Here is a 26,050-nt window from a genome sequence, read left to right as displayed (position 1 = left end):
CAGGGGTCACTTAATATCTGTAATCTTTGAGGAAAATAATTCGAGAAACGTCCAATATACAAAATATGAGTCACTGGGCATCACCCTCAGAATCTCATGCCAAAACAAACAGATCTTAATGAAGGTGAAACCCAACCTGAAGCCCTCTAAGCACCACATCAGTCAATCCATATTTCTTCCTTTGTTCCTGTTTTCACTTTTATAATGAAGAGATAATGCCCGAATGTCAGTGATTAAGAAACTGGATGACCCATGAAGTTTAAATTATGAAGTGGTTTGGTTTACAGTCCGAACACGTAGGGCCACCAAGATTCACCTTCACAAAAGACTCATCCAGGCACATAGACAGGGGACATAATGCAAAGACTTTGAGCCGCCCTTGTTTACCGCTGCACATTTCCCTGCATACTTTGCCTGTGGCAGGAAGGAAGGTATCAGGAGGGATGCAATTGTCTCTTAAAATAAATAAGTCTGCCAACCTCACGTCCCCAGAAGACGCCGGAAGGCATTTTTATTCATGGCCTACGGTGAGACAAACACCCTTCTCTGTAGTTTCACTGTAATAACCTCATGATAACATTTAGTTTAAGGTGCTGTATGTTGTTTAGGCTTTTCCCAATTTATCCCCCACGAATGTTTGAACTTTGAACGATGACTCAGAGGGTGTGTATGACGAGCTAATAGGATGACACGAATAGTTTCATTGCATGGGGGACATGAGCCGCCATAAATCTGCAGTTCAGTCGTGTTGTTGGCAAAAATTATGAAACTGCTGGACTACCTCAAACATTTCCCTTCACTCAAGAGGCCATTTTGGATGAAGCATCACTTTTTCAAATAGAGTGCACATCTTGTTCTGGCATGAAACTGTTCATTTCAACCAGCATTCATCACCCTGCAGGTACCAGAGACATAACTTACACTTTGTCATGAGGCTCCCGTAATATCGATGGGTGTTTAATGCAACCGCGGCCATAATTCATCTTTCATTAGAGCACTGAAGTGGAAGAATTGCCTGAATTCCAAGTCTGGCACATGCATTATTAAAACCAGGAAAGAAATCATTTGTTTTCCTACCAGGTGCTCTGCGGCGAGAGTGAAAGACATCATGCAAACCAAGTTGTTTTTGGATTCAGAGAGGCTGTTCAGAACCGAAAAGGTCACAGTTTAGATCCTCATGTATCCATCATCCACCATGTGCCCACGAACTAGTTGCACCTTACGTAAACCTTGCTGTGAGTTTCAGCCAAATTAAAGCTGAAAGCTTATTTAGCCGAGCCATCAAGCTGAGACGTTTGATTCTTTGACACGCACAGAAACAGAGTTTGGATAAACTACCACGCTATTTCTCCTTTGAAGCTCAGACAACAGTACAGGAAAACCTTTTCAGAGACAAAGCTCTAAAATAAGAAAGTGAAAGCCCCTTTGTGATCTTTATGATTGTGAATATGCATTTATTTCTATTCTAAAACAAGTATGAATGGAAAACAGATGTACTCAGGTTAACAGGCGATGGGAGAGGGAATAAAAAGACAAAAGGAATGAAAGCTTTGATCAGAATCCTATAACAACTATTAATGCAACATTAATTCATTCCCGGAAAGCCAGAATTCATCCCATGAGGGGAAGCTTTTATCCCACTTCTGCAGCTTTTAACAGTTGTTTATTTGTTGTCTCCCACTTTTCTTTGCAGTGCAGAGTTTAGGCACCATTTTCAGCCAGTAATAAATCTTTATGACCCAGATTTACAGAGTAAATATATAGTCTTGCAGCCACAGCGGACATAAGAATGCAAATAATAGAAAGAGATTTATTTAAGGGCAAAATCTATACTGCTGCAGATCTTAGGCATTTTTTTCTCCTATTAGGGAAAGATGGAGTTCATTGTTGCTCCCTCTGCAGAAATCATCATTCCTGTGGATGAATTAGGACTGCCAGAATGATTCAAACTTGCTTCAAAGAACCAGTAATAACAGGTGCAACTCATGATATCCACGAGGGAGCCAGACTGGGTAGACTGGGAGTCATTGAGTGGCTCAAATATGTTAAATACACATGTTCTTAAAATGCATGCTCTTCTCTTACCAGCCAGCACCTGCATATTTCTTATTTTTTGTTTAATTAAGTTCCATTTATATTTACCTTTTAACCAGCTGAATCAAAATCAACTTATTTTAGCTGGATTGTTGCTTATAGGTTTTATAAAGAGCAGTGGATTTGGATCTAAGGACAAATGTTTGATTCAAAGCGGAAACACGAAGTACTTTCTTCTGCCAAAAAAACGTGTTCTTCAAAACCTTTAAGCTCTAATTCAGTGGCTATAGCTTAAAGAACATGCAGAAACACACAACCAAATTCTAGATTGTATGGAAAAGATTAACATATTTAAACATTAAACATATTTAACAGCACTCAGATGTTAAGCCAGGAAGGAGGTGCCCATTCAGTAAAGACTCCCATCCAAAAAGCATCAACTACTCTCATGAAATACTAAGGAAATGGATTTTTATAGTTATTCAGGTGTTATGAGCTGGTTATTAGCCCTCTAATATTTTTAATCAGTGTGCTGGTGGTCCTTTAGAAACAATCTCATAACTATATAAATATTAGACCTCAAATGGGTGCATTTTTTGTCCAGTCAGGTTTCACGTATCAGTCTCCAGCTTCACCTCGTTGTTCAGACACGGTCAACCTTTGGCCCCAAAAAGTCCAAAATGGCAAAAGCTGAATAAATTTGAGGCTTCAAAACAGCAGTTGAAACCAGTTGCGCTCAATACTTGTATACATATTACATTAACTCAATATAGTGGCATAGCAACCTATCTGTGAACAAGCATTTTGGCTTGCAGAGCAGTGTAGCAACGAGGCTTTATTTTAGAGGCCCTAAAAGGCAAAAATATGACAAAAGAGAAACACATTTCATGAAATGCAACAAAATTCGAAATTAACAAGATAATCCCACAGATGGTAAAGATTCTTTAGAATAGTTTGTACCTTTATTCTATTTGTGAAAGTGCAACAGTTGAAATTTGACCAGGTCAGTGTTGTGGGTTGTAAACTGGCCGGTCTAGATGCTCTTTACTGGCTTCATCTTTAACTGCCGAATCTGAAACTGTGAATCGAATGACAATTTAATCATTTTTTCCAGGTAAGTTGTAGGCAGTGATTGTTACAACTCAAGGAAAGCTGCAAGGGCACTTAGTTTGAGGGGCCGATGAGTGGTACACACCACAGGAAACAGGAAACTACATCAGCCTGAGTCCCTACTTTTTCTGTCCTTTCTTGGGAAATGTCGCTTTTTTCCTCTCTGTGCTACTGTGCGATGCAGTGATCTGCAAATTAAAATCAGGGGCTGAGTTTAAGAGTCTTAGAAGTCGTCATTTGAAATGTCTTCAGAACAAGTGGAAGTGGAGTTAAAAAACTGGTCGTTGCATTGATGAAGAAGAGATTTAGAGGGATAAAACATCATTTAGAATAATTAGTATTGGTGCACCTTTTCAGAACGTCCTACCAATGAACACTTTTATATTATTGTACTGGATTGTAAAAGAAAAGGACATAAATAGTTGTAATGAAAATGTATAGGAGAGCTAGACAGAGACATACAAAGGCTGACTCCTCTTTCACCTCTTCACAGATGGCAAATCATTGTGTGAAGTGAGTGTGAATGTCAGCTTGCTATTTTGTGAAAATGACATATAATAAAAGACAGACACCCCCTTATTTGAAACCGTAAAGGTGAAATTTACCAGCTGATGTGCAATCCAGACAGGCCGTAAATCCTGTTTAACACTCTGTGCAGCATCTTTTAAACAGTCCTTTACTGCGAAACTTCAATGGCAGGAATCCAAACAGACTAATTGGGGGTATTTGAGAATTAGGGCAAAAATACTCTGTGGTTAATCAGTTTTGACTGCTGAAATCTATTGGCGATGTTTCATTTCATGTATGAGACTAACACAGTTAAAATCATTTTAATAAGTACACCTTATTATTATTATTGTGATAAAAAAGCGTGTTGTTTGAGCTGGTTTCTAGAGGCATACATAGCAGAATGGGCTTTTTGTGGACTGTTCTGTTTTTGTCACGTTTTAGCAAAGAAACAATGTGATCAGCACCTTGTGTTATCCATCCATCCATTTTCTATACCTGCTTAATTCACCTGTAGGGTAGCGGGGCGATGGAGCCTATCCCAGCCGTCATTGGGCGAGAGGCGGGGTGCACCATTGCCATCACAGGGCCACACAGAGACAAACGAGACAAACAACCACACACACGCTCACACTCACTCCTAGCGACAATTTAGAGACACCAATTAACCTAACAGCTATCGGCAGGTGGCAGCACGCAGTGATATGAAGGGAGAGAAAATAGGGCCAAGCGATTGTGAGGTCTGACTTTTTCCTGGAGAACGATTTTGTGATGCAAATGTATTACTCTGTTGAACGCATATTGTTTTGAGAAGCAAAACGCTTTATTTTTTAAACCCCAGCCAACTAGCCGGACTACCTTCATCAACACCAAAACGAGGCTGGAACTCTGCTCACAGGACGCAGCAGGGGGTAAGAAGATGTTCATAAATGATGTTGCTGATATGGGATGTCATACAGCTTCGTGTCAAAAGAGGCGAACTATCCCTTTAAGGCAGTGGTGTAGTCTACGTTGAACGCAGGTATACGGCGTATACCCACCTCTTTTTTTGGGGGATTTGGGGGATTTTTTTTTGGCTCAGTATACCCACCTAAAATGCTCAGTATACCCACCTAAAATTCGTTTTTCAATATTTAGAATAGCACAGCCACGTTTCATCAACTACCACTTTTCATGGAAGCCTTGTTATAATTTAACAATACAACGACAACACTTCAGAATTGCATTCATTCGGAAATTGCGGCAGTCAGTCAATCTCCAACCAATCAGACGCGTTTTTTATGTCTCGCTGTCAGCCAAAACAAAAATCTATCATGGGGTGCGTACGTAGGTGCTTAGTGGCTAAGGAAAGGACTTTGTAAAGACGAGGCTTCTACGAAAAGTCATTGTACATCTGTAATGGGCTGATACGATATGTTCTCCATGTTCTCACCATTCTGATGGGATTATGGAATTATTATCTCATCATCTCAACCCGAGAGTTTGCATTTCCAGGGCACACTTTTCCATGGCTGTTGACAGGTATGGTAGTGATTTATTAACACGTTGTCTAACTTTCGTGAACATATTGTAATGACTTCACGGAGGCTCTGAGACCGGCGGTTGCCGAACGGCTCTTTATTAAGTTATTACAAGCAGTACAATCGCAGAACACGGGTGACTCTCAGTCCTGCTCCGCAACCAGCCCCAGGAGAACACCAGACCTGCACACAGACTGGCCCACGCCCACTCCTCTCCCCCAATCACCAGCCCACACCTGAGTGACATGACCTGCGGTCCAGTGATTGACAGGGAGAGGAGGAAACAAGCCAGTCCTTGTGCTTTTACCTTAATTCTTGGTCGTTACAATATATTATTATTATGATGATGATCATTATTATTTGAAAAGCCTCAATGCGTGATGAAAACATGCCAGTGAATTTCGCTAGTTAGCCGACCGCGAGCTGCCAGGTTAAACAAAGCAGCAGCGTTCCAGGTTTTTAGTTGGGGACGACGAGGATCATGGCCAGGCGCAAGGGACAGCAACACCTTAGGAACTTTTTTAATAAGGTTGCCCGACCTGACGTTTCCGAAAGTAAGTTAAGTTGAGTCAAAAACATAATTCACGCTTTTTATGAGACTAGTATTGCTACCAAGTTACCCTTCTAGGTTGTTTAAGTTGTGGACATAACACGGCAATAACACAGGCTAGTCATGCTGTAGTCTAGCTTTCGTTCTTCTCTCAATACTAGCAAGCTAGCTACTCTGATCCACGTTTGCTTACTTAGTTTAAAATTCTAGATGTTTGTTTATCTGGGATTCTTCTTTGGGAAAAACTCCTAATCGCCATACCTGTCTGTATATGGTCTACATGATGATATGTACAGTGGCTGTCTGGATTAAGTAATTTATCTATCATAAACTAAACTTTATTTACTAGCCAGAACCATGCTATCTCCATGGTATGCATGGATGGGGAGACGTATCTGTACATAAGCAATGGTAATTACATTATCTACTACACTGTTACTGCGATATAATGTCAGATGCAAAAACCTTTAGTGCATGTGATGAGTTTACAAAACAGGCTATATTTCAATAGGCCTACATTTAAAAATCAGTTCATTTCATTTTGTTTGGGCTTGACTTGCTGTAGGCCTACTTGATAGTAACATTTTTGATTGTCATAGATGAAAATGCTTAAAAATGAAACTTTACATTGGCCTATTTTTTGTCATAGTTTTTAGAGGGCTTTTCATCTTAACTGTGTTATGTCATAGTATTGTAGTACTATGGTACTTATTACTTTTCAATGACTATTACAGCACGCCACTGGAGGTACGGCGTGCATTGAGGGGCTACTATTGGTTCCGAGGGGTCCCGAGTCCCGACCCCTAGTTTGGTACCACGGGCCAATGACTGGCCAACTATACAGTATACCCACCTCAAAAAGGTAGACTACACCACTGCTTTAAGGGTTAGGGTTAGACAGGTAAGAAGGTAAGAAAGCCATAATAACGAGCTGCTAACATTAGCAGTAGCTAGCTAGCGCGCTCCTGGCTCCAGACTGCAAATCATGATGGTCCATTTTGACCAATGCAGTACACAGCTTCTGTACGCTGCTTTAGGTGCACTACATGGCCGGTTTGTTGTGCACTACATTGTGAATGGAAGGTTTCAGGTGAAATAGGCCAACTAACTAAATAGTGGGCTACAGAGAAAACGAGTGGACAATTCAAACCGAGCTCCAGTCTCAGTTTCTGATAACCAAAGCTATTGTTCATTTCTAACTACTCCCCGCAGGATTTAGTGCCTCGGCTTCCTTTGTTCAACTCAAGGTCTTTGTCATTTCTGCTGCTTCCCATCCGCATGTCTGCCCTGCTGCATAGCTTCTTGTATTTCTATTTTTCTTATGTGTTGGTTTTCCTGCTTCTGCAGTGCTTCTTTTCGCTGTAAGTTACTTAAGTTTATGTTTGCCGTACACCTTCTGCCTCCTGCCTGTTGGTTTTTTGGTCGTCCTTCAACCACAGACCATTAGAAGGTTGCTTTAGCAGCACAGTGGTTGTGAAGTCTTTAGACAGTGATGAAATCCATGGTTAAATGGTCTAATCCTAACTCACCATTTCATACTCCTGGATGTGTGAAGTGCAAAAACTTGGTGCATATATTTAAGGAACATTTCAAGAACATTTTAACAAGCTATCATTTGAGTTTACTTTGGTCTGTACCTCAACTTGTTCTAGTGAACTTTAACTATTTACCTTTCAGATCTTTAACAAACTGATATGAGGTAATAAAATGCGCCCTGATGGAGTAGATCAGACTACCCGCTAATTCATTCCTGCAATTTACAGACTGGAGTCCAGTTTATGACCTCGGCTAATAAACGTGACTGCATCCAGTAAAACAGAAACATCTTAAAATCTTTTTTTAAAAAAAAGAGGCTTTTTACCTCTTAACGATCTCAGGCCATTAACTTGTTTACAACAAACTGTTCTCCTGAAGAAATTCAGCAGTCCTGCCTGTCACCAGGCTGAATTTAAACAATCCTCTGATGAATCTGTAGCTGAAATAAAAACTGCATTTGCGGTTCATCACTTGCAGCGTTACCTCGTGGATGACAGCTAAACACAGGCTCTGTTTCTCTAATGAATCTTTAAAATTAGCAGCTGACGAACAGTAAATACGCACAGAGATAGATTTCCCCATGTAAAACATAATCTTATCCCAAGTAATCACAACCTATTCAGCATTGGAAATGGAATGATTACTGCTTGATGAAAGGTGCCGTGACACTGGTAGTTCGGGATGCTTCTGATTTAACATGCGGCAGCAACAGTCATTTTCTTTTAACTTTTTTTTTGATTACATTCAAAACTGGATGGAAATTAGATGCTGGTAAACATCGAAACCCATCTGCTCGCTTAGATGTTTGTCCATCGGTTCGATTTAGCCAGTTTATATCAGTGATGTGCATTTCATTACAAAGCGAGAGCACGTTTAAGCCGATGCATGCGGAAATATATTAATAAACAATCCATTCTTTGTTATGTTAGTCAAACATTATGTAATGATGACAGGATCATGGAAATGTGTTATAATCGAGCTATAATGGGCTTGATTTAGAGCGCAAATTACAGGATTGGAGGAGTGTGGCATGAAAAGAGGACAGGCTATTTTAAGATCTGTAGCCTCTTCACTGGCCCCATTATGGACCCTCAGGCAGCACCTGATGTCAGGTGACTGACGTCCTGCTGTTCTGAGCCGTGCAGCAACCTTTGAAGGGAGACCCCCAGCCCCCCCACACCCAACCTCACTGTAGTTTTACCTCTCTCATCCACCATCTTGTTCATTAACCCCAGCATGAAGTAGAAATGCTTTTAATAGAGTTTTGGGGATGAAAAAGGAACCAGTGATGAGTGATAAAGAGGCACTTTCTTCCATAAAATGTGCTGCAGATTCCAACATGTTGGAGGCCAAATGGGAGACTGACCTTGGGTTCATCAAGGATCTGAGCTGCTGGTGAAACATGACACTTAGATGAGACTCCTACTGCCCCCACGTGTCCAGCTTGAATGCCATGAAACACTGGTCTCCAACAAGAGAGACAAACCCTAACCAGTCTACATCTGGACACAACTGTGCGATTATGTAGTGTGACTATTAGACAGGGTTTACAACCACCATTTCATTCAATTTCTTGGGTCCTTTGAACATTAAAAGTATGTCATGGTATTGATTTTTAGAAAACTTCTACAAACTACACAATACATGTATGCTTTTTATTAGGGGAGGGCAACGATTAAAATTTTTTATCCAATTAATCACGTGATTTCCCTGATTAATCACGATTAATCGCGATTTTGTACACAAAATCCAAAAATGAATTTAAAAGTAGTGTATAGCTTTTAGCATTTAGTTTTATTTTAAATGTGCTGCCATATGAATGAAAGTGCCATAACATTTGTTGTGCAAACACACTTTTAACATCAGCATCTTTCTGTAGTTTTTATGTAGAAGCCTCGCTCCACTGTCTGTTTCCTTGAATGACTTGCTGCTATCAGTTGTGTGTTTTGCCTTTAAGTGATATTTTAGACTGGAACTACTACGCTGAGAAGACAATTCAACTTGGCAGTGTTTACAGATGACTTTGGTTCTGTCGACTCCGCCGTCTGGAAGAACTTTAAAATGAAAATGGCCGAGTAAAAGTTCCGTACCCTTCTCCATGTTTGGTGGATCCGCCGATTACTTTCTTTTCCTGTTCCACAGCAGACATCAACAGACTTTTACAGAATAAAAGCCTGTGAGCAACAGACCTTTACAAAATAAAAGCCTGTGAGCAACAGACTTTTACAAAATAAAAGCCTGTGAGCAACAGAACTTTACAGTAATAAAATAAATAATAAAACAGGGGTGGTCCGTGGTGTAGTGGGTTGAGCAGGCGCCCCATGTACAGAGGCTATAGTCCTCGCTGCAGCTGGCCCCGTTTCAAGTCCCACATCAGACAGCCCTGTGCTGCGTGTCGTTCCCCCTCTCTCTGCCCCCTGCTTCCTGTCTCTCTGAATTTTCCTATCCATTAAAGGCACAAAAGCCCCCCAAAAAACTGCATTAATGTGCAATAAAATATTTATCGGTGTTAAATAATTAACGAGTTAACTCGCCCAGCCCTAGTTTTTATCCATAAGAGGCAAAACAGGACAAGATGTAAACTCTAGTGGCAACTTCTTTGTAGGAGTTTGAACTTAAACTATCATTTGTATCTCTTATCTGATCAGCGCTGCTTATTTGACCAGCTGTGAGAACATCGTCAGTGATGGTTGCAGCAAGAGCCGAGGCCAAAGCCGAGTGCTACTGCTAAGGCTAACCCTATGGCTGCAGATACCCACTGCACATAAGATACAAACTGGATTTGTTCTGGTCAAATGATGCCATCAAAATGCTACGTGAAACAACCTCTGTTGTCAGCACTGAGGCCTGGCAACAGGATGTCATGGCGGATTGTGGAAAATACCTCAATTTACCTGCAATTTCAAATGGAAACAACAATAAAAATAAATGATTGAAATCTTTTTGAAAAATACAAACATTGCATTTCCCTTTCTTGGTTCGCTGCTGTGTTACGATGTCAAAAGCCGACACTGTTGGTGAGGGCGACCATGTTATTTCGGGGTCCTTTAGTGGACTGTGTCAAACCAAACTCTCAAGATTGCAAGTGCAAACCATGTCCTGAATAATATTCTCCACAGTCCTTCACTCTTCCACTTTGCACCCACCCAGAAATTGTAAGGATTAGAAATACAGATTACGAAATACATGGTTAGGGGTGTAAAATTCAGCTCCCCTCGTGTAACCCAAAGCTGTCAAATCACAGTTTTTAACCCTGGATTGTGGTAAAAAAGGTAGATACTAAGTGTTTTCTGGTGACATTGGGCTGGACTTGCAGTAAATGCCACGTATTTTCCTGCCATTTTCAGTTCAGGAGCTCTGGAAGCTTGTTTCAGGTTCCAACAGATTTGTGAAAGCGCCACATGTCTCTCTGCCTCTCTGCAGTTTTTAGTTTGGTGTAAAGAAAATTTTCATTGTCCGCTTTCATTATAGTCGAGTGAAGGCTGACACATCTGTGGAGTCAACGTTCAGAGCGATACATTTTCCATTTTTGTCTGTCTCATAATTGAGCTGCAAAAGGTTTCTTTTGGGCAAATGTTGCTGATCTTATCGGTCTGAGTGACGGGAGGCTCCTGGTTGCACGTCGTAAAGTTCCCGCAGTGACTACCAGTCAGCTCTTTGATGCAGTGAACTATTTCACCTTCAGAGGACTGAATACTTTTACTGCATTTCAGTGCTTCGTGTGTACTTTCTCAGCATCAAGCTTAACTTTTACACGACCTTTTAAATGACCTTTTCACTTTTATCATTGATTTGTATTACTAGAATAACTCATTTGTGCACTATTTTTTAAATAAACATGTGACAAACGGCATAGTTTCCAGATTAAGCTATTATATTTTCCTGCTGATGTGGTGCTGATTGTACTCTGACTCTTCAGAAGAAAACTTGCACACCTGTGAGTTGAACCTCAGCTGGCAAACGCTGCAGGACACATGCCTCCTCTTGGCCGTGGGAGGCAGGCCAAGGGTGTGATGGAGGACAGCTTTCTGCACAGGGTCCATCTGGAGGACAGAGAGACACAGAGTGAGGCTAATTAAAATGGTGCTAAAGCTGACCTGTAGATCAGCCCGACTCTGCCCACGCTCTCTGGGCTGTGAAGAGGAAACAGGTTGTCTGGGAGCTCCAAGAAAACCAGGCATCAACCTTTCACTTCAACAGGTGAATTTTAGCTTATCCTTCAACGTTTTTTTTATTTGTTTTAATTTAATGTTTTGCTACGGTTGCCCATGCCAATGTGCTAATTCATGCTATCAACACACATTGACTGTTAATACAAGAAACGCATTGTGACAGCTGGATTGGTCCACAGCGTTTAACGTTCAAGGTTAATTGTAAGTTCTCGAGAATGGTATAAATCCCTATTTTTTCACGACTAGTTTCTATAGAAACTGAAAAACTGAAACTGAAAAAAGGGACTTTTTGGTGAAGTAAACTCATAATCTCCACCTTGTATTTTTAAGATTCAGTAAGAACTAGAGCTTCTTCAGTAAAATTAAACATTTTATTAACGTAATACATGAATTATGGGGGAAGAGTAAGTTTTACTTAGGTTTCCTCATACAATTTAAATGTTTAATAGTTGTATGTACATAAACCTAGAAATACTACATAAACTTTACTCTGAAAGTGTATCATTAAAATCTACGAAGTTACTTCATAACAGCAAATACTACATATTTATAAAATTTACTTCCTGCCTATGAAAAACAAGTAGAGTTTACTTAATTTGTTTAAATAACCCCCCTTAACGCCTATTGTCGCATATATGCTACAAACCGTTTGACTCAATCAACCAGCTGAGATAGCATCTTTATTCCCCCAATGCCGGTTAGTCCATATTCACCACAGACCTAGGAACCTTTATATAAATAAATATATTTTTAAAAAAAGGGTGAATAAAAAAACATTGTTTTTTCACTGTTATATTACTGTGTTGTTGTTATCTTATTATTGACCATTATGCCTGTTGTCGCAAATTTGCAACATACCAAAATTTCTATTTATTTTTTGTGCTAAAGTGAAATCAATAATCTTAGCATTATTTACCATCTGCTTAAAGGCTAAAACACACACAAAACATTTTTTTATATACAGCTATATAAATTCAGGCGTTAAGGGGTTAAAACTTAGATGCAATAAAGTAAATGTTACTTAATATCTTCAAAACATTTATGTTTTATGGTAAGTAAATATTACTTGCAAGTGAGTGTTACTTGATATTGCAGCATTAAATATTACTTAAATCATTTGAGTGCAAATACTTACAAAGGGTTTTTAGGTAAATCTTATTGTTGGGTTGTTTTTTTCAGTGTAAAGAGAAGTTAGTAACGTGCCAACTTGGTCGTTACATGTTTCATAGATGTTTAATACCATCATTCTAGCCAGAAAAACATGATTTTTCCCACAGAATTTTGACTTTTCTACTTTGTTCCCACTACTCAGTTTCTGGTGTAAGTGCCAGTCAACTTTATGTTTGTTCACAGAGAGAATGTTTTGTATGTTCCAGCAAAAGTCTTGTTCAAGAGGAAGTTATGCTCTTAAATCTAACGAGTTGCAGGAAGACAAAAGAAAATGTGAGTTCTGCACTCTAAACCTTTGGGATTTCAGAGGCATTGTTGCACATGTTTCATATCCTAAAGCCGTCAGAAAAAAGGAACATGACAACAAACATGATGGAGAGCGTGGTGAAGAACCAATAACCTGCTCAGGAAACAGCAGAATTTGATTAAAACGTCGGCGAGAACATTCGTGCCCCTTTGATGTGTCGAGCTTCTAATATCATGACAGAGAGAGAGTGTGGAGGGAAACACACCAGCAGCTCCTTGTATCATAATGCAACGTTAATAACGAGACAGAGACTTGTCTTCGGGACAGCTGGGACTGCTTGATGAAGATAAAAAAGAGGAGTCAGAGGTTAAGTCTGAACTTGGCTTAATTGGGATACAAACAGATGAAAACCTGCAAATGATCATGTGTGCAGAGTTCATTTCGACTCCTGCCTGTCAAACTGGTGAAGGAACAACACAGCTCCCTTTCCTGAACAAAACCTGTTCCAAGACTGCACTGGTGCAGAAAAACACCAGGTGAAAACATTAGTGTTTGGTTTTTGTGCTGACCGGGTGTCAGTACATACAAAAAGCATCCCAGCTTGACAGCAACAACAAGCTGTTGATGCACACAGTTGCTCCTCAGGCAGCAACCAATCTGCTTTCCTGTTGCCAGAGTTTTTATTCAATGTTGGTCAGACATAAAGAGGAAGAAAAATATCAGAGATGTGGACTCAAGTCACTGTGACTTGGACTCGAGTCGCTGTTTTGATGACTTGTGACTTGACTTGACAAAAAATAAAAGACTCAAGACTCGACTCGGACTTGGAAGTTAAAGACTCGGCACTTGACTTGACTTGAGACACGATGACTTGAATGACTTGAGAGTTATTCAGTTCATGTTTTCAGTTTGAATATAAAATTAATAAATTAATTAAAAAAATAATATGGATTACCCGGTAGGAGCGCAGGCTGAGAATGGCGTCATGATTGGATCCCTACCCTGTCAATCAGTCATGCCCGCTCTACATACCTTAGTGTTTATTGAAGAGAATAAACTCATATCAGATATGCATCAACATGTCAGCGGGACCGAGAGTCGTTGTCTTCGGCTTTCGTAATTACCATTTTGACGGCAAAAGACGAACAGCACAGTGCAAGACATGCGGCGTCAACATCTCAGACAGCCAGACGACAACTTCCAACTTTGTTCGTCATCTGAAGATCCATTCTGACCATTAAGTGCTTGTAAAATTAGCTAATATTAACCTGTTAGCCTAGTCGGTAGTTAGCTAACGTTAGCTTGATATGATACGGGGTGGACAGGTTGGACACATTGGCCAATGATGTTTACTGACAGTTACTTATATCTTTGTGTTTTCACTTTATCTTAATCTTTACAAGATCAGATCCTGCGGGTAAAATTGCAATAATAAGATGACTTGACTTTGACTTGACCTGTCACAGGACTTGACTTGACTTGAATTGCCCAAAAAAAATTACTTGAGACTTACTTGAGACTTGCACATGTGTGACTCTAAAAAATATGCCCAAGCTTAAAAAACACTTTAAAAGAGAACAGCACTCGCATCACATTTTTCCTTCACCTTTCTTTAAATGAACACTGATTATCTTCTTCTTATTTTCCTTTTTTGTGCTTTTTGGCGCAGTGTCTGATCTTCATTTTTCAAACCCAGCGTGCAAAACAATGAAAAACAACCAGAAGATAACGTGTTTCAGCCAACGGTCCATGTGAAAACTTTATGTGAGCTTTAAACTGCACCAGGACCATCCCTTTAAACCTCCATCTGTACTTACTTTTCAGTGAATACTTCAGTTCGTATTCATCTTCTTTACTTCGGTTTAACAGCTGGCCTGGGAGCCTGCAGCTGCACCAGCTTGTTCCTCCGCCAAGACAAGAGCCGAGAACATTTTTGTTTTAGATCCGAGTTTTTCTCAATAATTATATCAATTACTTGTTAATCTTGTTGGAGGATGTACTCGTGATCTCTCTGTGTTGGTCACAGAAATGCAATGACAGTGGAAGACAGTGGAAAGGTGATAACACTTCTAACACTACATATGTTGCCATTTTTAATACTGTTGAATGTTTGTTGGGATTAAAGGATGCTCAAAATTCTTCCGTGTTTTGCTTGTGAGAATTTTTCCTCTACAGCAACAACTTATGTTCATTTATCTTGGAGACGCCGCCGGCGGGGCTGCGACTAGCAGACAATGTGTAGTACCTCAGGCCCAGTATCCCCCTCATATCTCACTCTTTCACAGCTCAGCTCATTAATCTAACGATGCAGGAAAAAAAACAGTGTGTAGTTGGTTTATTTCAAGTAGAGTTCCATGACGTGTAGGTATAAGCGATATCATGCTGTGGCTACTTATATGACTCCTGGTTGGATGGATTCATTGTTCATTTGACAAAAGGAAAAAAAATACCAGTGCCCAGAGCACACAAACACACACAAAAGACCTTCTGCTGCACGGTAAAACTGGTGAAACTGCAGAGTTGCACGCTGCTTGTCTGTTTGGTGTGCCTTGCACTGCGAGGTGGCACAGCTTTGGGAAATGAACAAACACATCTGCCTTCCTCGGAAAAATTCTCAATAGGGACCACTTGGCGGGAGAAAGTGGAAAGGTGCTGGCACAGCGTGGGAGGATTAATCCGGCTCGACAATTGTTCCGCAGAGGGTAGGCATGATGATGTACGCTGTTGCTTCCTGTGGATGCTGTTTGGCTGGAATAGAACATCACTTAAGACGGCTGAAAAATATTTGTGTGCGGGAGCAAGAAAAATAATACTGAGATATCCATGACTGTGGAACTTACACTAAAAAAAAACAACTCATAAGATTAACTTAAAAAACCCTTTGTAAGTATTTGCACTCAAATGATTTAAGTAATATTTAATGCTGCAATATCAAGTACATTTTACTTACCATAAAACATAACAGTTTTGAAGATATTAAGTAACATTTACTTAATTGCATCTAAGTTTTAAGTTATATTTATTTAAACAAATTAAGTAAAGTCTACTTGTTTTTCATAGGCAGGAACATCATTTTACTCAAAATTTTAAGTAAATTTTATATATCTGTGGTATTTGCTGTTATGAAGTAACTTAGTAGATTTTAACGATACACTTTCAGAGTAAAATTTGTGTAGTATTTCTAGGTTTATGTACATACAACTATTAAACATTTAAATTGTATGAGGAAACCTAAGTAAAACTTACTCTTCCCCCATAATTCATGTATTACGTTAATAAATGTTTAATTTTACTTAAGAAGCTCTAGTTCTTACTGAATCTTGAAAATACAAGGTAGAAATTATGACAGTTACTCTAATAGAGTTAACTTCAGCAAAAAGTCACTTTTTTCAGTCTACTAATGAAGAACCACACAGCTGGAGTTTCCTTTTTGTCAGAGTACACAAAATTATTATCTTTACTTTACCATTAGCCTGAAAGTTCCTCTGAGATTTCGATTGCCACCCACATTGGCAAAGAGCGAGCAGTTGACATAAGACGAATATTTCTAAAAGGACTGACGTAGGAAGAGGAATAATCAGGTGCAGCTGGTGCTGCGGCTTCGGAGTAACAATCTGGCCATAAACCGGTTGGGGCTGAGTGAATGAAGAGCAGCTGGGCGGGCGAGCAACGGGGTCAGCTGATCTCTGAAGGAGGTCATCTCACTGAGGGCAACTAGAGGCCAGGTGATGTAAGGCAGGGGACAGGAAATTCCCCAGAAGACACAGTTGGAGAGGAAGAAAAAAAAAGAGCTGGAGAGAGATAGGAGGCGGGGTGCAGAGATAATCACGACATAAATCCTTCTCTGGGGACAGACACCAACATTCCTCCTGGAGACAAGATGACCCGGTTTACCCTGCTGAGTCTAAAGAAAAGAATAAAGAAGAACCAGCTGCTTCAGAGCAGCTATCCATACTTTTTTTTTTTTTTATTGTTAACAGGGTTGGAGAACACATCACACTGACCATGTTTGATCCCAAATTGAATACAAAGAGTGGACAGACTCAGAAATGAGAGAAATGTGGAGGTTTAGCCAGATGTGACGAGCTCAGAACAGAATCAGGTTCAAAATGTGGCTTCAAGTTCTCATCGTTACCCCATCGTAACCATTCATTATGTCATTTAACAGATCTTTCCCCGAAGATCCGTGTAGCAACGAGCGACACCACCAGATCAGGTTACAGATGAATTATTCTAACTCATGTCTATTATGATGGCACATTAGAGTTAGGTCCTCTCATTATAATTCTGAGGTTTTGAGAGTCACTAAAAGGATAAAGTGGAAATTAGAGTTAGTCCTTAATATGGATAATGAAAGGAGTGCCACAATAAAGGATGTGCAAAATAAGAAATGAGAAAATAAACAAAGATAAACGTTTTATTAAATAAAGTTTAAATATAGATATATATATATATAACACAAATGAACCAACATAAAAGAAAAATCATTTAAAAACATTTTTAGATTTAATAGATAATTTTTTTATGTACACATTTAATTCAATCTGTAATTTTATTTGTCTCCTCTTATCTAAAACATTGATTTGTTTCTTCTTCTTTGCTTTTCCCCCCAGCTTTACGTAACTAAACGTTAGAATTTAAATGTAGTATTTCTTCATTTCCATTTCATTCTTTCTGTTATTTATTTGCCCTTTTATTTCCACTTTATGTATTCATCTCCGTGCACATTTCTACCTTTATTTTCTTATTCTTTTACAGATGTAAACCTTTGTGGCAGTCTTCTTCCACATTAAAGTGGCTTGAATGTAATCTGACTACATCAACAGACAGCTAATAATGTGTGGCTATAGAAGCTAACGTTGTTCTGGAGCCCTGAAAAGCTGATGGAACTGGTTTCTCAGGTTGTTACGAACAACAAACATTTGAATCTGTGTCTTGGAGACAACTTGTTAAATGTCTTCTAAGCTATAAAAAACATCATGTGGACATGTTAGAAATATTGAAAACTTGAGATAACAGAACAGAAGTATTCCTCTACTTTGAGCGAGTAGGCTTTTTATGTAATGTGGACATTAAAATGTGGTCTTTGTCATTTGAAACATGGTTATTGTCATAGTTCTCAGGTGCTGACCCGCCGTCTTTCCTCCCTCTTTGTGTGTCCGAGGCTGTGGGCACCAACTCCGTGTACCCCCCAGTTTCTCCTGCACACCTGACCATCATCATTCATCTACAGTATCAAACCTGGACTCTCTTTCCACTCATCGTAGTCTGATCAAGACCCCTCAACCATAGTGTCAACTTGCATTTTCATCAACGTTATCTCTTCATGTACTATTTATCTGAGATGAAGTCAGCTTTACTCTTTATTTCAGCCAAAATGAGTTTTCTTGGTGTTTTTTTTAATCAAAGTCTCACTATAATAAGATTTTCTCTTCAGACACAAAGAAATGGTGGCAATTAAGTCTATCAGAAAAGAGTTTTTAAGAAATCGCTCGGCGCTTATAGTTACAAACAGCACACAATAGCCCAGTAGGTGTTTTCAGACACTTCTGATCCACTGCTGTGATCATCACTCAGGGGTGTCATTGTATTTTCAGAGCTGCAGTCAAATTGCTGTGCTTTGATGCAGAATATGTCACAGTATGGTTTGATCCAGTCGGAGATTCGACTCACAAAATGCAAAAAAATACAGGAAAGATGTTCGCGTTTGGAGCCGATTTATTCTAATGCAGGAAAACGACACAGGCCTTATTCATGATTACCGGTGGGAGGATTATCTCTAAGGGATGGAGTCCTCAAAACCTGGTGCCAGCAATCAGCAGCAATGGGCTCACTGAAGCAGCTGACTAGCACTCAGAAAATTAACATAATTGATGCCCATCAAGCAGAAGAAAGCTATAAGAAGATAGAGAACGCATTTCCAGGTAACCATTTCTCCAGTTCACAATGCAATTATGAAATGGGAGTTATCAGGAACTGCCGAGGTCACGCTGAGGTCGGCAAGACCGAGAAAACTTTTTCAGACGACTGTTCACAGGATGGTTTGGAAGACAAATAACCTGGTTTGACTTTAGAGGATTTATTTTCCGCTCTACTGCGTCAGAAGCCTGCAAAGAAGCAAACATGCCAGATGTGTTTTTGAAACACGTGCTGTGGACAGAAGAATCCCTTGAATAGAATTATGTTTTGGCCACAATGAGCAAGTCTTTGGAGAAATGAAGGTATATTTAGTCTCACTCTGTGCTGCAGCCAGTGGCACACAGAACATTTAAATGGTAAAACGAAAGTAGAATTCGATGAAATACAGTCAAATCCTGGGAAAAACAAGCATCAAACATCTGTAAACAGTCGAGTTGAATAAAAGGAGAATGGCTTCTGCAACACAATAACAACTTAGAATAAAAAAATCTCCAATGGATAAAGGCTTTGCAGCACGGATGTCATCAGAAACATGTGGACAGAACTGCGTAAAAAGAGCCAACAGTCTCTCAGAGCAAGAAGCTTCTGTAGATATAATCAGCGAAATCTGTCGTGCTGGAAGCCTCCTCTCCTTTTTTCTTTTTATTTCTAAAATTAGATTTTACTCAAGATATTTTTAAAAAAGTGATATATTCTGACTACTTTTACATGCCACTATACAACAGCAGAAGCATCTTCAGACGTTGGAAAACGAAGCGATGACTCGATCTGCAGCAAAGTTTAAAGAAACTTCTGATGACTTATGATTGTGCAAACGCATCAGCAGAGGACTGCGAAGCATTAACTGCTTGTTCTCAGCAGGTAATGATCTAACACACCTACTCAACAGATGGAAGAAACCGAGTGCATAATAAGCTTTTAATGGTTAATGCATTTATAGAGAATATCACATATTTAAAGCAGACTGCTTTAACCCTCATACCTGATTTAAAACACAACTTAATTTCTGAAAAGGGACATTTTTGTCCCCTTTTAAAACGACCTAAAAACATTATATGTTAATATTTTTTTCCGCTTTTTTTTTCCGTAGATCTTTTATTCCACTTCTGATTGTAAAAACCAAGTTTTCAATTTATTTAAAAAAATTTAACCCTTTAAATACTGGTTTATATGATGTAAACGCCAATTTCTGTAAAAAAAAAAAACCACGAAAACTGCTATATTTTCAATATATAGAATGCAAAGTGGAATTGTTTAGTGGGGATAATTATGGTCTGGGATATGTCAATGATTAACAACAACATTGATTTTCAGGGATTTTTAATTTTTTTTGTTATGCCTGATTTAAAGGGACCATCCGGGATTTTGGACACAGGACCTCATTTCCAAGTCAGCCAGGGTGTAAGAAATGTGTCCAGGTGTTTTTTTTTACATTCCATGCAGTCCTTGTGAAATCTCGTGTTCCTGTTGCTAAGCTCGCGCAAGTGAACGGCTATGCTCTAGCCTGCCCCGAAAACACTCTAAACCTATTTATTTAACACTGAAAGCAACTCAATTATCATGGCAGGTTATCGATGCAAATATATGTGTTGATGGGGGCGTTAAGGAAGTTAACCAACCTTGCAATTGTGTTTGATCACCATCAGCAATTCGGACTGAAATGATCACTGCAGATCACCCGGGTACGTAGCGTCTCCATCGGCGTGTTGATGTCTAGTCCTGCAGCCAAGAGCCAGAGTTTGGTTCTTTCCACATCTTTTACCGGAAAATGGTGAAAACTTGCTGGTACCCATCTGTGGGCTTTATTGTTGCAGTTTATATATGCACATTGATGTTGCGATGTCGCTGTTTTTTAATCAACTATTCGATCCGAAAGCAAGTTGTAGAACTAGCCTTGCTAAGCGACGTCTCTTGCGCCTCAGCTGTTGATGACAGTGTGGTTACATCACAACTGAAGACAGCGAGGTAAAATTCCGCTGACCCCGAGAAAATAGTCCCTCAACATTCTAAAATCCAGGCAGTGCTAGGTCGGTTTTATTTCAAACCTCATTATATGAAGACAAACATTTACATTCGGAGCCTGGCATAATTACGGTTTTGTTTTGAATGTTGTTTAAACTGGATAAGACTGTTTTTGGGACAGGCTAGAGCATAGCCGTTCACTTTCGCTAGCTTAGCAACAGGGATATGGGATTTCACAAGGACTGCTTGGAATGCAAAAAAAACGTTCTGGACACATTTCTTACACCCTGGCTGACTCGGAAATGAGGTCCTGTGTCCAAAATCCCGGATGGTCACTTTAAAAAAAAAAAGTGGAAAAAAATATTAATATATGGTATTTTGGGGACAAAAATGGCCCTTTTCAGAAATTAAGGAGTTGTTGTTGTTGCTAATCATTGACATATCCCAGACCATGATTATCGCTACTCAATAATTCCACTTTGCATTCCATATTTTGAAAATACTGGCACCTAAAGGCTTAAAATTTGGGCTAAAAAGTTCAAATTGGCATCTAAAGGGTTAATTTTTTGTAAAATAATTGAAAACTTGATAGTTATGATCAGAACTGAAGTAGAAGAAAAGATTTATGAAAAAGAAAGTGGAAAAAATATTAATATATGATGTTTTTAGGTCGTTTTAAAAGGAGACAAAAATGTCCCTTTTCAGAAATTAAGGAGTTTTTTTCTACACTATGAAAAATTGCATTGTATATGATGTGTGTTTGAAATTCGAAAAAATAGTCAAAAATGCACAATTGGACCAAATATGATGAGTATCACTATCTATAGTGTGAAATTAGAGGAGAAAGTACACCCCAAGGATCAGGGATTAGGGTTAAATTGTTGGATAATTTAGAGTAGTGTGCAACCATTAGATAGTAGATCCCTGAAATGCACAAACAGCAGTATTACACATGCCGTAATAGACGTGCTGGCAGTGTGGAAAAAAAAGTTAAAGCAAGAAAGTCCCAGTTCCTAAACTGAGAAAGAATCAGACGATAGTGAAATGTGAAGCCTGGCAGCGAGATCAGCGTGACAACACTGAAAACTCTGCATCACATTTCCGCAGCGGGGGCTCCTCTCTGCCTTTGCCTTGACACACTTTGTTGCTGAACTGGAGAGAAAAGAAAGTGTTATGCAACAGGCTACCTTTGTTCTATGAATCTCACCCAAGTTTTTTTTTTTTGTGAAGAGTGAAGAGGATGACACACTGAGTTGGCGGCAGCTCGCTGGCAGGGGAAATACTACAGCCGAGATCCAGACTCGCTGAAGCCTTCTGGGAAACTGAGCTATGGAAACTAACCCCAGTTAAAAACATCTGGGCCACGAGAGAATGGGTGACCTCTTACTAGAAACATGCGCTGGGCTAGAAACATGTTATTTCTTACTCACTCCAGTGCAGATGCTGGGAGATGAATCTGTAGTAATGAGGCCACAAAAATGACATAATCCAGGAAAATGATCAGTAGAAAATTTAATGCCTATATGTGGAAATATCATTAATCAGAAGCAATAATGTTTAAAAAGAAAATACACTGAAAAAAGTGACTTTTTGGTGAAGTAAACGTCAGAATTTCTACCTAAGAACTCGAGCTTCTTAAGTAAAATTAAACATTTTATTAACGTAATACATGAATTATGGGGGAAGAGTAAGTTTTACTTAGGTTTCCTCATACAATTTAAATGTTTAATAGTTGTATTTACATAAACTTTACTCTGAAACTGTAGCGTTAAAATCTACTAAAAGTTACTTCATAACAGCAAATACTACAGATATATAAAATTTACCTAAAATTTTGAGTAAAATGATGTTCCTGCCTATGAAAAACAAGTAGACTTTACTTATCTTGTTTAAATAAATATAACTTAAAATTTAGATGTAATTAAGTAAATGTTACTTAATATATTCAAAACTGTTTTGTTTTATGATAAGTAAAATTTACTTGATATTGCAGCGTTAAATATTACTTCAATCATTTGAGTGCAAATACTTACAAAGGGTTTTTTAAGTAAATCTTATGAGTTGTTTTTTTCAGTGTAGCATGCATCTTTTTTAGAGATCCCCCAGTGATGTAGCATTTCATTCCTCCCTAGACTGAAGCACCGTGTCTGCAGAGAGCAGCTGCGATGCCACTGACATGTTTTCCCCAAGTTCCACACTCATCAGCCACCCACTGAGCCACACAGGACACACCAGGCACGCCTTCCAGGAAGAAAATGCAGCCTGACACAGATAAAATCCACTCAGTAACACACCAAAGTGTACCACATATGCCTGTTCTGAAGCCTGCAGCAGTCTCAGGCTGCGGCAAATTCAGTGTCATCTCTCAAATTACTTCCTAAAGCACTAATATGCAATTTTTCCTCAGCAGGTCAAGCTCCAGCACCAAGACTTGTCAATCATCCTGATGAGCTGTCTGCTTTGAAACAGCCTCTGGCCTGAGGCGGAGGGAACAGGCAGAGAGCAGTCTGCAGATGTACAGAAACCAATGAACAAAAAGCTTTTCAGCAGGTCTTCACAGTCCAGTAAATATCATTAAAATCATCAAAAAAAGTGGTTTTAGGGAGCGAAACATCCTGCACCTTAGTCCTGCGTCTGCCGTCTACGTTCTGTAGGTTTTTACTTGTTACACAGGGTGTGTGATGCATGTGTGGGCGTGTTTTTTTCAGTCCGTCTTTGTGTCAGGCTAAAGATACGACAGCAGAACAATGTCAGCATGCTCAGATTCTCTGTGCAGTCTTTCAGAATTCCCCCTTCCCGTTTTTTTTCCTTGACCTCATATTTTCTGTTGAAGAAAAGCAGTCAAAAGAATCAAAAGCATCAAAAGTCAAAAAGTAAACACAGCCCCTCTTTTAACGTCCCATTTTCTATGCCCTCAGAGACACGAGAGCACTCAAAGCATTCGACAAAGTCAGTCAGCTTGCATCAGAGGCAAGATTTTAATCAAACACGAATAGAAAAACGACATGTTGCACAGCTGCGTCAGCTGTCCTCTGTTTTATTACAGCCTTCTGTTGTACTTTATGATTTCTGTCATAAATTAAAGAAGCTCACGACAATGTGCATATTTACTTTTAATTACAGGATGGCGACCCCCTTTATACGTGATGGAAGAGAAAGAGGATACACCTGTGCATATTTTGGCCAGCCTGCTTTCTTTCGCTGCGTTTTTACAGTTTGCCACATCTTTAAATATGTCACTCTGAGACTGATATCCAGGTCACAGACAGAGGGAGACAATAAGACAAAGATTAGCAGTCTGGACACCCTACACTGGAAAAAAATCAAAGTCTTACCAAGTATATTTGTCTCATTTCTATTCAAAATATCTCATTACACTTAATATCAGACACAACTGCCTAACAAGTACTATTTCAGCCAGATATAGGGACTTGTTTGAAGACAATACATCTTGAATATCTTGTTAAATGAAAAAGTCTTGAAAACAAATTGTTTTGAGTCACAAATAATATGAAACAAGCTTTTATTGACATTTGAAGAGGTTTTTAAGCTAATTTCAAGATCACTTTTAACTCAAAAGTCCTAAATATCACATCTTATTTCAAGAAATCTTGACGAGCCGATTTTCACTAGTTCCATTGGCAGATTTTTTTGCTTATTTCAAGCAAAAACATCTTGTATTTGTTGTTTTTCTTACTTATTTTTGGAGGGGCATTTTTTCCAGTGTACCGATGTTATATGAGCTATATGTTGTAGGCAGGGGTGGAGCAGTGATTTTAAATGTGGGGGTGTTACAGGGGGGGCACATGAGAGCCACATCAAGCTCATAGACACAACGCTGAAGTTAGCATCCGATTCGCGAATTAAATGGATGGGCATAAAGGGCCATTTCACAGCATTTTTGCATTTTGATCGCCCTAAACTTGGTCCTGTATAGAAACTACAATGGTTAGACTGCTCAAATCTGGATGGAATTATTCTAAAGAGGGTACAGGGTCTTTAAAACACATTGTATGTTGGTGCAATATGAGGGTGGGCAAACCGTTAATATAATACATCCATGGGGCAAACGGGTTTACCTTTGGAAAATGTGGGGGGGTGAAATCCCCCATCCCCCACAGGTGCGACGCCCATGGTTGTAGGCATTCATGATTGCATACATTGATCGTTTCCTCGGTTTGCAGCTTTTGCATGTGCATTAACGATAAAAAGCTATTTTAGGGGAAAAGGAAGGTTTTAAGATCTTAGAAGACACACAGATTTATGTGGCTTACAGTTTCTTTACTGTGTTTATGTAAAATCGTTGCCTAATGGAGCTTTTATTGCTCTAAGTACATTTCATAGGAGTATGACCACAATCTCTGGTCTACAGACACAATTTAAAGCTTGCAAATCAGCAATTCATCACAGCTGCTACGCTAGATTTTTTTCAGAAAACACATCAAACTTTAGTTATGCGAGAAATATCAGTGAATTTCTCTCTTCCTCCCCCCTGTTTTCTGTCTGTGGGTGCCTCCTTTCATTCATCTGCACAACTTTGATTTCCGCAGATGTGTTTCCGTCAGGGGGAACATCAGAAGAGTGTCAACAGCGAGGGAGAATAAGCAGGTCATTTGGTGGATGCTATCTGACAGCCCACAGAAGGCCTGTCCATCTTAAAGTTCAGCGCTGCGGCGGCTGCTGACATTCCACCGCTCAGCGCTGCCAGATGATGTGACAGAACAAGACAGTGATGAGCTGAGCTGGCCGACTGTTACTGCAGACGACTGTTAAAGGGTCATAAACACACACTGAGTGCTATCTGTTTCAGGCCGCACGTGACCTGGTCCTGCTCCTAATCACGGGTGTGTGACGGGAGGATTTAGAGCCAAACAAATAAGCTGCACCTAGAATATCCATTTCTTGACATTTAGCTGTTTTTCCATCTCTCACAACGGTTTCAGGTGGATTAGGATCATGCTGAAGCAGCTGCAACTCACATGTTTACTGCTGTGCATGATTAATTAGCTTTAGCTAAAGTGCATAAGTGCAGTGGGTTAACTGATCAATACCAATAACATGATAATTACCTTAAGGGGAGTTATGACATTCACTTTAATATTTCTGTGAGCAGAAACCAGCCTCTTACCGGATTTACCTACAAACTGGCTTTGAATTTTCAAATTGGAGGTTTGGATGTTTGCACTTTCCAAAAATCCCAACTCATAGTGCACGTATAAACATAAAGAGGTTATTTCCTACCAAAGAAAATAGGTCTTCACTGTCACATTATATTCCAACACCAGACAGAAATGATTCACCTTCTTTACTGGAGACGTCTTCC

At 39.4% G+C, this 26,050-nt stretch overlaps 1 protein-coding gene across 2 annotated transcripts in view; it reads right to left on the bottom strand.

Moving 5' to 3' along the window:
- The window catches only part of znf385d (zinc finger protein 385D), a 113,134-nt gene that overhangs the window by 42,259 nt on the left and 44,825 nt on the right, over positions 1 to 26,050 (bottom strand). Inside the window, exon 3 of one of the 2 annotated variants that reach the window (XM_075466239.1) lies at positions 11,193 to 11,300. The exons of the other annotated variant lie outside the window; for it this stretch is intronic. Within the exon in view, the coding sequence (XP_075322354.1) occupies positions 11,193 to 11,300 (108 nt within the window). The remainder of the gene's footprint in view (positions 1 to 11,192; positions 11,301 to 26,050) is intronic. 2 annotated transcript variants of the gene reach the window in all.

This window comes from Odontesthes bonariensis, chromosome 5 (assembly GCF_027942865.1).
Source record: "Odontesthes bonariensis isolate fOdoBon6 chromosome 5, fOdoBon6.hap1, whole genome shotgun sequence".
Classification (NCBI taxonomy): domain Eukaryota; kingdom Metazoa; phylum Chordata; class Actinopteri; order Atheriniformes; family Atherinopsidae; genus Odontesthes; species Odontesthes bonariensis.
Note: the sequence above shows the minus strand (reverse complement) of the source record. Positions and strands in the feature narration are given on the sequence as shown.